This window comes from Sceloporus occidentalis, unplaced genomic scaffold, assembly GCF_023333645.1.
Source record: "Sceloporus occidentalis isolate IW3139 unplaced genomic scaffold, rSceOcc1.0.p SCAF_3, whole genome shotgun sequence".
Taxonomy (NCBI): Eukaryota; Metazoa; Chordata; class Lepidosauria; order Squamata; family Phrynosomatidae; genus Sceloporus; species Sceloporus occidentalis.
The window spans coordinates 77,387,443-77,404,173 of NW_028316983.1; the positions used below are offsets into that span (position 1 = coordinate 77,387,443).

Here is a 16,731-nt window from a genome sequence, read left to right on the forward strand (position 1 = left end):
CATGCTACATAAGAATTGGAGAATTTATTCTTAGCTGAATCATTCTGAGTTATTTGCCCAAGCTAAAGTGGGCCCTTGGTAACCACTGGGGTTTGATTCCAGGACCCCTCATGGATACCAAAATCTGCAGTTGCTAAACTCCATTTAATAAAGTGGTGTAGTTAAATGGTGTCCCTTATATAAAAAGGCAAAATGAAACTTTGCTTTTTGAAACACACACACACACACACACACACACACACATTATTTTCAAACTGCGCATGGTTGGATCCGTGGATATGGAGAGCTGACTGTATAAGGCTAAAAAAAATTTCTTTCACGAGAGGTCAAATACATAGCTTGGCCCTTCATATAGCATCCATTGAAAGCAAGCAAAAGTTTCTAATGTTTAGCATTACTGATGGGGGGGGGCATTTGAGCTTTGCCTCTGTGATCACAATTTGGGAAGAATACATGGTGAGAATTCTGTTTTCCCAAGTAACATGGTTAATATCTCCTCTCACCATATGAAGCCCCATGTAAATAGATTCAACATATTTTATTGTTTTTGTAAACAATAAAATTTAAAAAATAGTCCCATATATATATATATATATATATATATATATATATATATATATTTGACATACTAAAATGTTTGCATACTCTGAATGCATGACTGGCAAGGAAAGAAAAGAATACTCCTTAGCAAGTATCTTCTGTCAACTAGTCCCTCTAATGGCGTTTGAATTCCTCTAGTAAGATCTTGTTCTGGGTACTACTCATTAGAGAGCTGGGTACCATGGTCCAGGAGGAAGACTTTTAGTGGATGCTGCCATGAATATAAAACACTTTTCCCAATATGCAGTAATCCCTGTTAATCATACAATATCATTATTAATCTTTACACCAAACCTATTTATCCTGGCTGCCTACTGAGCATAATTTTAAAAGTGTACTAGCAAGGCTAAATGAAATGTTCAGCATTTTATTGTTGGATGGTTGTTGTTTTCTTTCTATAATGTTCATATAGAAGAAACCCTTGAACTGCAAAAGTGGAATTGCTTTTGTTGTAATCCTTATAGTTAGCAATGAAAGCAAAGGGGAAACGGAGCTAGCAAACTTTCATGACAGAAGTTTATACAGACAATCAAGACTCAACCTTATCTGTCCCTGAATATTTGAAATGCTGCTTTAAGCAACATTTCCCCGTGGTGGTTTCACTGGATTATAGCAAAAAGGACAGTTTCTGCATTTTTGTGGGTGTTTCAGGTCAGAGAGCTGCTCAGAAGGTATTGAGCCAAATTTACCTCCCTATCGCAATCTGCAGATACCATCATTTTGAGATTACAGCAGGCCCACAGGTGGAAAAATAGTTAATTCAGTTCTCTTCCCCCATAGGGGACTTTCTAATCCCCTGAAGAAACCGAAATATTTCACAAAAATGAAATCTAAATCTGCAGTGGATCCTATCTGTTCAGGCAAGGCCCCATCACCTCTTGCCATCTTTTGTCTGACCTATTTACTGGGTTTGCTTAGAGATAGGAAGCTAGTGGACTATTTTAGAACTTACTGTTAAATCCCAGTGCTATTCCTGCTGCTGAACACAGATAAAACACTTCTTTTCTCAAAGCAGCCAAAGGTGGGAGAGATGGGCTGACAGTGGTTGATTGTACTGATCATATGGCTGTAAGGTTTGTTTTGCTCTAGCAAATAAGCCCCCCCCAAAAAAAAAATATCACTGAGTATTATTTTTAATTGTCCACTGATGGCAAAACTGTATTAAATAGCAGTAACACTTTTTTAAGTATAGGAAAGAATCCTATACTCAGGATCTGTTGCCTATGGGACTTAAGAATTAGCAGAATTCCCCTCTATGAAAGTATAACATAAGATACACTGTCCCCATGACCAATACATAAGGAGGACTGCAGATACACTAGGAAAATATTTTCAGTGCAGGTATTCCACCAATGAATTTTTAACATCATAATGACTCGAATGGAAATATTTGTGGAAACCGCGGTTTGTGTGTTGAACCAGGACTTTAGGAGACTAGGGTTTGGATCCCCACTCAACTATGGAAACCAACTGAGTGGCCTTGGACAAGTCACATTCAGTCTCACAAGAAGGCAATAGCAACCCCACTCTAAACAAACCCTGCCACAAAAACTCTAAGAGAAGGTTGCTGAAAGTCAGAGCTGACCTGGAGCCATGTAACAACAGCAAGAACACATCTCTCTTTACTTGCATTTTTTCTAAATTGTAGAGCCCCAAACAGTGTAACCTTTCTTCATTAACTTGGTAATTTTGATTAGCCTTTTCTCTCATTGTCTTTTCTTTTTTAATTAAGTGTTTTAGGAGAATTCTGGATGTAGAGTGGGGAAGCTCCAGGGGATACACAAACCGACATGGTGGATACCCACCCTTCCTTTTGAGACTACCTTGACTTTATTCTCCATTTCAAGATCATCCTAAGCATTTGGGGGTGGTTGTGGGTGCAATAACATGTTAAACTACATTTTAAACCTGTTGTTGCCACCCAATGATCCTCTGGAAGCTTGTTTCTATGCCCCCTTTGACATAAGGAGTAATGGATTTCTCCATGTCTGATAGAACTGCGATATGGAAAGCAGCAGATTTCTCTTCCATGAGAAATTTCTTTAAAGGCAATTTATATTTCAGAGAAAGGAACTGACAAAATCACCTCTGAGTATTCCTTGCCTAAGAACTTTATTGCACCCATTTTGTCTCCATTACGGGTACGGAAAGAGGACACTCATGTGCATGCACGACTGGCCAAAAACGGATTTTATCGCACGCCAAAGCGTCCTCCAAAAGGGCCTGTTCCGTCCCCCAGCGCCAAGCCATCCCGGTTCAGTGCTGACGGGTGCCATTTTGCTCAGCTGGAAGACTTCTGACCAGAACATTTCACATGTTTTTTGTAGGTCGCACATGCACACAAGCGTCTTCTTTCCATATCCATAACAGAGACAGAAACGGGTACAATAAAGTTCTAAGAAAGGCCTTTGGAGTCACAATAAGTCAACAGGCACAGACACATATGATTCAATAATTATTCTGAAATTGTTAAAATATCAGTTTGAAAAGGTCTCTGGGGATCTTTATTATATAGACTATCAAAATTAAATTCAACTCTAGAGAAATTGTTCTCTTCTGTATGTCTGTGCACATGCACATGTGTATGTATGCCTGAATGTAGAAGAGATTCTGTTAGGTGGAAATGAAAGGAACAGTTAAAGCAGAGTATTAATGGAAAATGTGAAAAATATCATTTCATAGAAAATTGCTATTTTCAACATATTTCCTGAGTTCCCAAACTCATGGCTACATATACTCCCAAAAGACATATTTGGGTAACTGAGACAGCAATAATGGTTTCTCACTTATACTTATGGGAATATATCTTTCTTTGTTAAAATACTGAGAAGTGAGCTAGGAAGCCATCACCCTTATTAAGGAACAAATACCCAACACCCTTATAACACAAAGACAGCATTTTAATCAGTTAATGTTTAATTTAATGATGTCAGAGCAAGCTTGTATAAGAGATGGAACCACAGGGTCAGTTAACATGAGATGCAGCTAATAAATGCTAGTGCCTATTCTCCAGATCCACAGCCCCAGTGGATCCAACCTTAGACCAAAAGTTTCAGATTCTTTTCCTGAAATAATGAAAAGAGGATATCTACAAAAAAAATATAAAAAAAAAACCAAAAATGTTTCTTGTCACTGAACAGATTATCATTTCATGCCATTTAATATGTCAGTTAAATTGTAATGAGAAGACAGCTAAAAGTCACTCTGGAACTATACTTCTCTGAGAAGTACACAGGCTTATGTGTCTGGTTTACTTTGCCCTCTTGTGTATCAGGATAGAACTTCAAGGATTTCTTGAGGGCAAATTATTACTCAAGGTATCTGCTCCTTTCATGCCCAGTTTGGAGTGCTCCATGTTCTTTCCTCCACATGATTTGCAGGGGGAACAGGGCATTCATTATTATTTTGTAGCATTGATAGAACATCTGATTCTGTGCGGTCACATCATAGCACATAGAGCTGGAAGAGACCTCAAGGGCCATCCATTCTAAACAGGGATCCTCATAACACATCTTGAGTGTGCAGACGTTGGAAAACAGTAATTGCCAATCCCACACATCAGATAGCGTGGAATGCAATGCCCCAAGATACACACTTCTGTAGATTTTTCCTATTGACTAATGTTTCATATGTTGTGCATATCTCAAATACATGCATTTTAGTTATGTATATTTCCAAATGTATAATTTGGAAAAGAACAAGAAAAATTAAAAAAAAATGTTGTTTCCTCTCAACAGCATTCTCTGCAAAGATATGTGTGTATTTTCATGACCATGAGCTGTGTGAATTCTTTACAAATCTTGCTTAATGTGATTTCTTTTCTATCCCTGAAGGAACACCTTATATAAGGAACATTATTTTACTATCCTATTGTATATAATGGGATTTAGCATCCCTAATTTTGGTATCCATGGCAGTGTGGGGGCAGATGTGAACCTTAGCGGATACCAAGGACCCACTGTAATTTCTAATAAGCAGACAAAGAAAGGAAGGAAAGAAAGAGTAACTTACATTTTCATTTTAACCTTATCTCGGTTAGAAATTATACTTATTTATTTATAAAAGGAACACTGCTCAAAATCATAACCACAGCAAGTAGCATAATTAAGGCTGAAAGGCATGGATTCTTGATTTGAATGCAACTGCTGAGAGTGTGCGGAGGTGGGAGGGCTGCTATAAAAGAAATATTTTTTCACTATATATATATATATATATATATATATATATATATATCTTACTCCACACATACATCAGGGATTTTTATCTCTTCCTTTCCAAACCTGGTCCCATTTATATATGTGCTGTTGTTTTTCATGGCTACCTGGACTATATTACCAAAAATTGCTTCAAATGAGCAAATATTATGATTTTATCATTTCATAAGTACTAATACTGGAACTAGAAATTTGCCAAGGGTCCAAAATCTCCTAATGAAGACTCTGCTTAAGATTTAAAAACAAAGATGCAGTTATACCATACACATCAGGTATTAGATGTTAAGGACTTTAAAGGCGAAGGACTAAATAGAAAAGTGTTCATTTCTGGATTTTAATTTCACTTATGAAACCACTCACCTTGGCACACCAAAGATGATGGTGTTTCCCCCGGGTGGACCCGAGCTGTAATAAACACTACTTTCTGCTCTGCTCCTGGACGAAGATTTACTGTTGGGGGGGAAAAAACAGAGGGGGGATTCTGAAATTAGACTCTCTATGCAAGACAGATTTTCCACATTATTTATTTCAGAGTACAATAGTTGCATGTTAGACAAAAAGAGGGTAAAGGCCACAGGGAGTGTGGAACTCCTTAGTATATAAGACTCCTGTTTATTTATTTTTTCTGAGGTATGGAATGAACAACTGTAGAGTACACACATAGATCACAAAGGACAAAATATCTGGCATGCTTGAGAGAGGGACAAGCAAATCTTTAACCTCAAGGTACACATGGAAGGGGCAGATATGTGGGAAACTGAGCCAAGTTGGTGGGAAACGACAGACTCCATGAACTTTACTTGGCTTTTTGCCTCCCAAAATCACATAGGAAGACAAGTGAAGAGAAGCTAAGCAAGGATTATCAAAGAATTCCATGACTTATGCTTGTTCCCACCCAACTGAATGCCTGCAGCCTCTACGTGGCTGAGAAAAAAGCTTCCCTCCCCGCTCCAAGACCTGCAAAAATCTGCAATTCTGGGTCTGATTCCCTATGGGAATGAATAATTTAAAATAACATATTTTTTAATGCAGTGATGGCTGATTATTCCAATATTAGTGAAGTGGTGCATGAACTCTGGGCTTTGGTCTGAACTTCAAATGAGTTACCTGAGGCATTGAACCCTATCACCAATATAGGATGAGTACCCTGAGGAGTGCCTTTAAAATCTGAAGGGAAACCAGAAGCAGATTCACCACTATACCCAAACTGAATTCACTAGCCACACTGGTCTTATTGGGGATTCAAAGACCATAATTACATATCATCCAAATATATTTCATCCAGCCATCCTCAAGACAAACAAGACAATAAGTACAAAGTGGAAACTGCTTCTGTATGATATAAAATAAGTATCATTCATCACATAGGTAAAGATAAAGGGATGCAGTGGCTTAGTGGTTAAGATGCCAGTTCTGGTGATTGGAAGATCTAAAAGTTGGCTGTTCAAGGCCCGGGTGCTACATGATGGTGTAAGCTCCTGTCACTAGTCCCAGCTTCTGCCAACTTAGCAGTTCAAAAGAATGCAAATGCAAGTAGATAAATAGGTACCACTTCTCAGTGGGAAGGTAACAGTGTTTGGTGGAGAAATGCTGGCCACATGACTGCCAGAGCAGTCCACAGACAATGCTGGCTCTTTGGCTTAGAAACGGAGATGAGCACCACCCCCTACAGTCAGTTACAACTAGATATTCATGTCAAGGGACTACTTTTACCTTTTTTATGGGTGACACTTGGTTTCTAGACATGACAGAAATTATTTCACAGAAATACATGCAGGGGATCAAGACCACAGTATTGGAGTGCAGCCATATTGCAGAATTAAAGCAGTGTGACACCACTTTAACTGCCATGACTGTATCCTACAGAATCCTGGGGTTTGTAGTTTGGCGAGGTATTCAGCCTGCTCTGTCAGAGAGTTCTTGGTTCCTTACCAAACTGCAGATCTCAGGATTCTGTAGGATAAAGTCATGGCAGTTAAAGTGGTGTCAAACTGCTTTAATTCTGCAGCATTTGCTTATAGTCTTAACTTCTGTTTAATGAAAACTGCAGTCTCTCTCTCTCTCTCGCACACACACACAAATTCCAACATTCTTAGCCAGGAGTGAGGGAAAGAAAGGCCTCCCAAATATTTGCTACTTTTAAAAAAAAAGCTTAAAAGAAATGGTCTAATAACAAGTTCCCATGGAAACACATTGCTGACCACACTATTAACATTCTTTGTCAAGTCCAAGGCTCTGATCAGTTATTGCCTCCAGGCAACCTAAACGGTAGTAGCCCTGATTTCAGGACTCTGAAAATGTAATGTTACATTTTGCTACTCTTGATGTTTTGGCTATTCCATTCATAACAGTCACAAACCTGAGGAACACTAATTTTTAATTTTAAAAAAATAACTGACAACCCCGAACAAAATACATTTTCCATTGCTATAGATTTTACATCTTCCATTTCCATAAATTTTCAGTTCTGCTCCAGAAGCAATTGGCAAACAGGCCCTGTGAAGATTCACTTATCAGGAATCTTCTGCCTTTTAGGAAAATCTACAGCTGGTCAGCCTGTAGTCTAACCATTTATTTGGTCTTTGATGTGCTAACTTCACATATCTCAGGTGTAAATTTGAGCCCCTGAGGCAGAGAAATCTTTGAAGCGAATGTTACTGACAAAAGCAGCAGCTGGTAGGGTCAAAAAAAAAGAAGAAGAAGAAAGAAGAAAAATCAGGAGCAGTGGAAAGGAACGTAATAACATCAGCTAAAATGTGGTGATCAACCAGTATCATTAGCATGGAATAATGCAGAAGAATAGATTTAAATCAGTCCTAAACCACACAAGGTGAGAGAAAGAAACTGTGTCTGCAAATACAATAGCTGGAAGGAGAGAGAGATGATGCTTAAAACAGTACATGGATAACTTTAATCACACCTTTTCCTGTAATTTCTCTTAAAATTTCTTTTTTTTTTCTCTGTCAAAAACATATTTTGGCTGCAATCCTGTATGGTCCACTGTAGTATCATATTTCCACAAGGAGAACTAAGCTACTGCTGGCCACTCCTTGACCCCAAGACTTACTGTAGAGTCATTGCAATCCTCCTCATGGCCATTCTGTGCCTGGTGAGAGTGGTGAGCCAGACATGAAATAATTACATCCTCTGTTGATGTTTGTTGAGATCTTTTGGATGTCTCATCAAATGATGTAATCATTTTACATCTAGCTGTGGAACACAATCAGACACATCTCCAATCCCATCCACTGTCCACCAGGCACAGAATAACCAGGGATGTGGGGGCTGCAGCAACAGAAGGTCAAGTGGAGCTTTGTTTGGTGTGGGAAGAAGAAGGGAATAGCAACCCACACTGGCCAAAAATAGGCTAACTGCAAGTGTAAGGATGACTTACAACTGAGGGTGGCAGAAACAAGTTGGCAGCCTATGTACGTTGCAATGACATACATTAATTTTTAGAGACATAGCCATGTGAGGCTGAAATATCAGTAATGCAAAAGAATCTTACAGCACCTTTGAGACTAACAGTGCAAAAGAAGCTGTAACATGAACTTTGATAGACTTGGGCCCAAACCAGATGGGCTAAAAATATCGATTCCAGGCCATGTTGGGAGTGTGGTATTTTACATGCGACACTCCCCAAAAATAGCTGGAAGCTATGCCGTGCCTGCCTCTTTGCAAAAGAAGTGGGCCAAAATGGAGTGGTAAAATACGAATCCTTTTGCTGACCTGGTTCAAAACTGCAATTCTGGCGGCCTAATTTGGGGTTGGGCAGAGGCAAAGTTGCTGTAGCTCCGAAGAGCACACTTCTCAGCCGGTCTGCTTAACTCCTTGCTCAACTTCCTCAGATACATTACTGACTTTTGCATTATGACATCCACCTTTTCTCCCTGCCAAACTTTCTTAATGCATATGTTACTAGTCCCATTCTTCTGTGAAAGTTCACAAGAGCTCTATGTAGCATCACAGGGCTTGAGTTGCAGGACCCAAACTAGGTTCCTACAGAAACATTTTTGCACTCTATTGAAAAATGTAATTTCTGTGTCATTGCTGCTGGAATAGCTCACACAGGTACACAATGTGGGGCACTAGCCACCTCAGTCAGGCCTTGCTTGCCAACAGCATCCCTGCAGGATGGAACCAGTTAAAGCATGAAGATAGGGAAAACCTGTGCTCTATCACTTTCAGGGAAGTAATCCCTCACTAATTTTCTTTTTGAAGGAAGCAATGTATAATATTGACCATTTTCTTCTCACTGTGAGAAAGTGTTCCAGAAATGCATAGTTCTCACAGTTTGACCATTATTCTGTGCAAACAATCATGCAGAAAACAGTGTGTGTTTTCTCTGTCAAGGCTGCAAGCCTATCAAGATCTGGCTCCATGTTTGTGGAACAGTCTTCCTTTCCATCTCTGGCTGGAGGAGGATCTTATCCACTCTCATAAAGGGTTGATGACCTTCCTCTTTGATTTGTCAGATTAAGTTGCTATGGAGGCTGAGATGGGTAGCGACTGATGGGTAATTTGTTTTAGCATATATCATTTTGGTATTTTAAACTTTTATAGTGTTATGATTAATTGTTCATTTTTGATTGTATATATTCTGATGTACTGCCCCGGGAGAGCCGCCCACGGACTGGAGAGCCACCGCAGCGGACATCCGCAGCTGCGCAGCTGCGCAGTTTTTACGGGGCTAGGGAGGTTGTGGGTTAGCTCGGGCAGAGGATGTCTGTAGTGGCTAACCTCTGCCCCTTATTTGCTTGTGATAGGGTGGGTGGGGGGAGGTTATGGACGCGGGGGATGCATGGGCTGGGGAGGAAGGAGATAACATCATCTTGAGCGGAGCTCCTATCGAGGTTGTGTGGGGCAGGGGGAGATATGGCGGTGGGAGGAGGGACTTGCGTTCCAGGGGAAGGCGAGATCGATGCCTCATATCCATCTCTCCTTCCTGTCCCCCTCCCAACCTAAGGGACCTGAGGGTCGCTCCAACCGTGCCACAAACCCTGTCGCTGCTCCTGTGCAATGCCAGATCTATTAACAACAAGGCCCACATCCTCCACGACCTGCTGGAGGACCGGAGTTGCGATCTGGCTTGCATTACCGAGACCTGGCTGGGGCCTGAAGGGGATGCTGTGTGGGCTCAGGCCCTGCCTGCCGGGTTCTCGGTGAAGGACCAGCCCAGGTTAGGTGGGCGGGGGGGTGTGGCCTTGATACATAGGAACACCGTGTCCCTCACTAGGAACCACATCAGACAGACTTCCTATATCGAGTGTATTTACCTGACCCTGAAAGCCAGGGACAGTCTAGGGATTCTGTTGGTGTATCGGCCACCCCGTGCGCTAACAGACTCCCTTAACGAGCTGACACAGCTGGTTGCTGAACTGATGTTGGAGACGCCCAGGCTACTTGTCCTGGGCGACTTCAACATCTCCCTCACGGCCAGCTACGTTCCACCCGGTGTGGCTCGCGAATTCATGGACACCATGGCTGCCATGGGCCTGTCCCAGCTAATTCAGGGTCCTACGCATTGTGCGGGTAATACTCTTGATTTGGTCTTCTGTTCTGATGCGGAAAATCCGTGGGTGGAAATATCTGATATTTCCCCCTTGCCATGGACGGATCACTTCCTGGTTGAGGTGAAAATCAAGGCCTCTACCCAGATCCTTCCCGGGGGTGGTGGACCTATTAGGATGGTCCACCCTTGAAGGCTAATGGAACCTGACCGGTTCCAGGCAGCCCTAGAGGGATACATGGTTGGAAGCGACAGCGATTCTGTTGATGCCCTGACTGGTATTTGGAATACCGGTCTTTCAAGGGCTATACACAGTATCGCTCCCAAGCGCCCTCTCAGACCCGCTTCCAAGCATAAGCCCTGGTATACGGAAGATCTCCAGGCAAGGAAGCGGGAGCTGCGACGGCTAGAGTACCGTTGGCGGAAACACCTTCGCTTAGACGACAAGACTCTCCTAGCCCAATGGTTAGAGGACTACGGAGAGGCGATACGAGCAGCAAAGAACTCATTCTATGGTGCTCGTATCGCGTCCGTGGAGTCGCGTCCAGCAGAGTTGTTCAGGGTGGTTAGGGAGCTCACTCAGCTCCCTCCTACCCTGAACCAGATCCTTGAACCTTCTAAGGCCTGCTGCGACTTATTTAATGACTTCTTCGTGGATAAAACTTCTCGGATAAGCGAAGGTCTTAACGCCGACATTCAGGCAGAACCTAGCGTAGAGGCGTCCAGGGCCTCTGTGGACTTAGTTAAACTGGATCGGTTTGAGTTGGTAAGTACCGAGGATGTGGACAAGATCCTCGGAAGTGTTCGGAAGACAACCTGCTCTCTCGATCCCACTTCATTGTTACGCCGGATAATTAATACATCGCTGAGGGAAGGGCAATTTCCATCTCTCCTCAAATTGGCCATTGTAAAACCTTTATTGAAAAAGCCCTCCCTCGACCCCCTGGTGTATAATAATTATCGGCCAGTTTCACTGCTGCCATTTTTGGGGAAGGTGATCGAGAGGGCGGTTGCAATCCAGCTTCAGGGGGTCTTGGATGAAACGGATTATCTGGACCCATTTCAAACTGGCTTTCGGGCGGGCTACGGGGTTGAGACAGCCATGGTCGCCTTGGTCGATGATCTCCGTCTGGGCATCGACAGGGGAAGCGTGTCCCTGTTGGTGCTCTTGGACATCTCAGCGGCTTTCGATACCATAGACCATGGTATCCTTCTGGGACGCCTGGCGGAGGTGGGAATCGGGGGCACTGCGCTCCAGTGGTTCCGGTCCTACCTCTCCGGGAGGTCCCAGATGGTGCAGCTGGGAGACGTGTGCTCCGATGAGAGGGCCCTTAAAACTGGGGTCCCTCAAGGAGCCATTCTGTCTCCCATGCTATTTAACATTTACATGAAACCGCTGGGAGAGATCATCCGGAGACATGGGGCGCGGGGTTATCAGTACGCTGATGACACCCAAATAATCTTCTCTATGTCTCCGACTGATGCAGTGACTGAGGATGGCGTCTCTCCTCTCGTGGCCTGTCTGGAGTCAGTAATGGGCTGGATGAGGGAAAACCGACTCAAGCTGAATCCAGAGAAAACGGAGGTACTCGTGATAGGTTCCCCTGGTCCAGGAATGGCGGTGGTTCCACCTGTCCTGAACGGGGTCACGCTCCCTGTGAAGGACTCCGTGCGCAGTCTGGGGGTGCTTCTTGACTCGTCCCTTCACTTGACTGCTCAGGTGAATGTGACGGTCAAGAGCACCTGTTATCAGCTTCGGCTTATTCGCCAGCTGCGCCCATACCTGGCCCAGAGAGACCTTGAAACTGTGGTACATGCCCTGGTAACCTCGAGACTGGATTTCTGCAATGGACTCTACATGGGACAGCCCTTATACCAAACCCGGAAGCTCCAAATGGTGCAGAATATGGCAGCTAGGCTGGTCACTGGCACGTCCAGGGCCAGCCATATAACACCGGTTTTAAAAAACCTCCATTGGCTGCCCATTCGCTTCCGGGCGCAATATAAGGTGTTGGTGATGACCTATAAACTCCTAAATGGCTTGGGCCCAGGATACCTGAAGGACCGCCTCTCCCCGTACATTCCGCCTCGCACCCTCAGAACATCTGGGCAGCAACTACTTAGGGTTCCCGGGGCGAGACTATCCTCCACCTCTAGGAGATCCTTTTCCATCGCCGCCCCGGCCCTTTGGAATACGCTGCCCATAGAGCTCCGCTCAGTTACCTCCCTGGCCCAATTCAAATGGGATTTGAAAACCTACCTGTTTCAAATCGCATTCCCCGATTAGTCCTTATAGACCCCCCCCGCCGCACAGGCCGCACAGGCAATGGTCTGGCTAACCCGGGGGCTTTTGTTTTTGTTTTTGCTTTTCTTCTGTTTTGTTTTGGCTTTTTGTTTATTGTGTGATTTATGTAATCTTTGCTTTGGTTTTTAACTTGTATATTGTGTATTTTTAACTGTTGTGAACCGCCCTGATCTTACGGAAGGGCGGTATACAAATAAAATATTTATTATTTATTATTACTGCTCTTTGGTGAAAAGAGTAAGATAAATAAATGTTGTTGTTGTTAGTGTTTGTTTTAATCTGAAAACAGTATATTTATGCTCAAAAATTAGGTTGCATAATCGGCACAAAATAGAATGCATATAAAAATATTGTTTCTGCACAAAATAACTATATTTTAATTTTGTATAGCCTATCTTGAAATGCAAAGATTCTCATTAGTCCAAGAATCTTTTCACCAGAATTTATGAACATTCGTGAAACACATTTTCCAACCATTTAAAAAAAATATTCTCCCCATCCCCAGTTGTTTTAGTAGTCTACTCGAATGCTGAATTAATGTTTAGTATATGCTTAATTACCCTAAAGGCACCAGATCCTGATTGATCTTGGAAGCTAAACGGGGTCTGCCCTGGTTAATACTTTGATGAGAGATTGCTAATCAATACTAGGTGTTTTAGACTATATTTCAGAGGAAGGACTAGGCAAAGTCACCTTTGAGTATTCCTTGCCTAAGATAACCCTATGAAATTCATGGGGCCACCATAAATTTACAGGCAACTTGAAGGCACACATTCACTCATATGTAACTTTTCCCTCTGACATATGCCTTAAAAGTCTAAACAGTCTTGATACTTTTTTAAAAAGGTAAGGAGGGGGTTATAACAATCACTGTTCTTCTAAAACATGAAGCAATCACATTTTACTGGGTTTATCCATGCATTGTACAACCTTGAAATAAAAGCAAGGAAAGAAAAACAACAAATGTTTGCTACCAAGAAGAATTCAGGGCAAATAAATGATATTGTATATAGTCTTGTCTGTACTACTAGTGGTACATCTGTGGGGAGAAAACATCATCTTCTTTATTGACTTCAATATTAGATAACAAATCCTTTCTGTTTTGGGACAGTAGCTCAGCTGTAAGAAAATGAAGGAAGATAAGAAATGTGCTAGGTAGATGCTGGAATGTACAAGGGATTTTTAGATGCATAAAAGGAGGTGGGAGTGAGAAGGCTGAAAGGCAAATATTAGTTTTGTGTCATTTTTCAATGGGGGAGGGAAGCTTTTGTAGAATCCCATCCCATTCCACAGACCCATTCAGTGCTGCAAAGTAAGCAATATATCACATCAGTAAGAGTTTGGTTCTCAAACTATTTTGCTGTCTGCCTGCAAGCCTCATTCCTGCCACAAGACCTTGAGGGAGCATGGAGATGATGAGACTGTCTATCTGCCACAGTGAAATGGCAACACAGTTGTAGAAGTGACCTTCCATTAAAGATAAAAATAGGTGGAATTACTGTGTGTTTGTTTTCATTTAGTTTCATTTCTCCTGCTGTGTTATCACATGGAGTGCTAGCCAAAAGATAAGGCTGACAGGTTTTCAAACCAATCAGCGAAAAAGCAAAAATAATGTCTGTTTGCACTAACAGCCTGCATCCCCATTTTGCATTCGTAACATAACCGTGGAATCTGCCATCCCAGAAAGCTGAAGAAAGGCACTCAAATTAAATCTCTCACAATAAAATTCAAATGTTCCTGAAAGTTAGACGCCTTCCAACTATTTCAGACATACTCGGCTATCTGAGAATGAGAGGAGTCATTACAACAATCTAATTTGAACCCTTGATGTGTATGCTGCTGACCTAATAGACAATTGATTTTCTACAATTTTTTTTTCCTGCTGACCGTGGGAAAAAGATGCAAATTGGGCATTATATCCACAGACTAATTTTATTGTGCCCTTGTGTCTTCATAAACAGATAAAGTTTGGGCTAATAAAAATAAAACATTTCTAGGTCTAATACGAACAAATGTTTATGCAGGCAGGTAACAAATTGGTTTGTCATTTAGGGGACATAAAGAACACCACAATAATCTTTAGGCAAAACAAATGGGGATTGCTGCTTAGTTTTTAGCTTTCATTGGCAAAATCACTTTAATGTAGTGTGGCTTTTCCAAAACAAGGTGACAGAAAATTAGATTTATTTATTTATTTATTGCTTTGTTCTTATACACACACATAGTTCCTAAACCCTTGCTGAGAAGCATAAAGACAAAATAAAACTAGAAAATTGCAGCAGATTTACAGTACAGTACCATGTATGCTTACTGAGGACCAAGTCTGAATATATATAGTGCCTAGGGTTCCATGCTTTAAGACAGGGGTGGGCAACTGCAGGGGGCTAGGGGCCACTTTCCCACAGATCCCTCCATGGGTTTCAACCTCCTCCTATGTTGTTTCCTCCTCCTCCTCCTCCTCCCTTCTCCTTTCTCCCCCTGGTATTTCTTACCTGCCTCTTAAAATATAAACCATAAATTAAAACATATAAACCAAATACATATTAAAACCAATCAATAAATACTTTAAAACCATAATTTAAAAAAATCTGGATAGGCTGCCTCTCCAGTCCATCTCAAAATAGTGGATGGAAGTGATATGTGTAGTGTTTCTGTATGTTGCCACTTTTTCTTTCTAGAAGAAAATGCACAGAAAAAATGGGGGAGCAATTTCAGGATCTGAAGGATTAGTAGGAGGTTTTAGGGCCACAAGAGTGAAGTCTAGGAATCACAGTGTCCTCACCTCTACTTTAAAAGGCACCAAATTTATCTTCCTCAACCCATGGGGAAAAACAGAGGAAGAAAGGAGTCTCTTGTCCAGACTCACTGCATTCTACACGAAGAAAGCAATGAACTGACAAGGGCTGCATCCACCCTGGGCTGAACTAGTGGCACTTTGGTGTCATGACAAAGTCCTCTTTCAGAATTCCCTAGCATTGAGCCACAGGACTTAAAGCAGTGTGAAACTAGATTATTTCTACAGCCAAGAAGTGTGAGGAGCTACTATGCTCCCAACTTCATGTGTCAAATCAGCATGAAGAACAACTGAATAGGGCTAAGTAATAAAACAGTCCTACTCTTTCTCTTCTTGTTTGTACGTTGCCTTAAGATTATTCCACAAAAGGCTAATTTGTAGACACTTCAGTCTACTTTTTCTCTCACATTGGACATGTTTAAGTCCAGGAAAAGTGGGGGGGGGGGGGGGGGAACGGACACAGACACAAACAGGGAAAAGAAGACAAAACATATATCTCTTTTTCCACACACCACAATCTGTTCTGATTTCTGTCTTCCTCCTCCTCTCTCCTTTCAACCAAATGTTATCTCTTCTCAGCTGCATGTTTGAGATGAAATTCTTCTCTAAGTTTCTTTTCAAAGGCAGCAACAGGTAATTTCAGCAACTGTCTTCCTACCGCAGGAAAGTCTTTGAAAACCATGCTGTTTTCTAAAGCTATTTGCAGTTCAAGACTTATTCTGTTCAAAATTTGTGTATGGTTGTTTTGTGTAGAAACAGCATTTTTGATGAAAGAAAAAAGCATTTTCAGTATGAAAAATAATATTTCAATGCAAAAAAGGTAATTTCTGCACATAAAATTCTGCTATGCAAATCAACCATGTGCAAATTTTATGCAGCACAAATATCCAATTGCAGCTTTTTTTTCTGCACAGAAATCATTGCTGTGCAGCAATTAATATTAATTTCTACAGAGAAAATGCTTTTTCCTGTACAGAAATGCTTTTTTAAAAAAATAAAACAACCACAGGTGAGTTTTGTGCAGAATGAGTCCCAAATTGCAAAAACTTTTGTCAATCCAAGAGTCTTCTTGTCAGGGATTCTTGACCTTCAAACACACGTTTTTTCCATTATTTTTAAAATATTTTCAAATATTCTATCTATCCCTAGTTCCCATCTGACCAGTTTCATTTTCTCCCATCTCACTGAGTATGTGCCTTTCTTTCTCCCAAGTCCTGATACTGTGATCCATCTGAGGGACAGCTAAATTGTCAGTAAGTCCTTATCTCTCATTAGTCTAAAAACCTATGTTTGGAAAAAGAGTAGGCAA

At 41.6% G+C, this 16,731-nt stretch overlaps 1 protein-coding gene across 1 annotated transcript in view; it reads right to left on the reverse strand.

The window, feature by feature from the left end:
- The window catches only part of LOC149316264 (BEN domain-containing protein 5-like), a 1,092,722-nt gene that overhangs the window by 262,077 nt on the left and 813,914 nt on the right, over positions 1-16,731 (reverse strand). Inside the window, exon 7 of the mRNA XM_089515099.1 lies at positions 5,175-5,264. Within this exon, the coding sequence (XP_089371225.1) occupies positions 5,175-5,264 (90 nt within the window). The remainder of the gene's footprint in view (positions 1-5,174; positions 5,265-16,731) is intronic.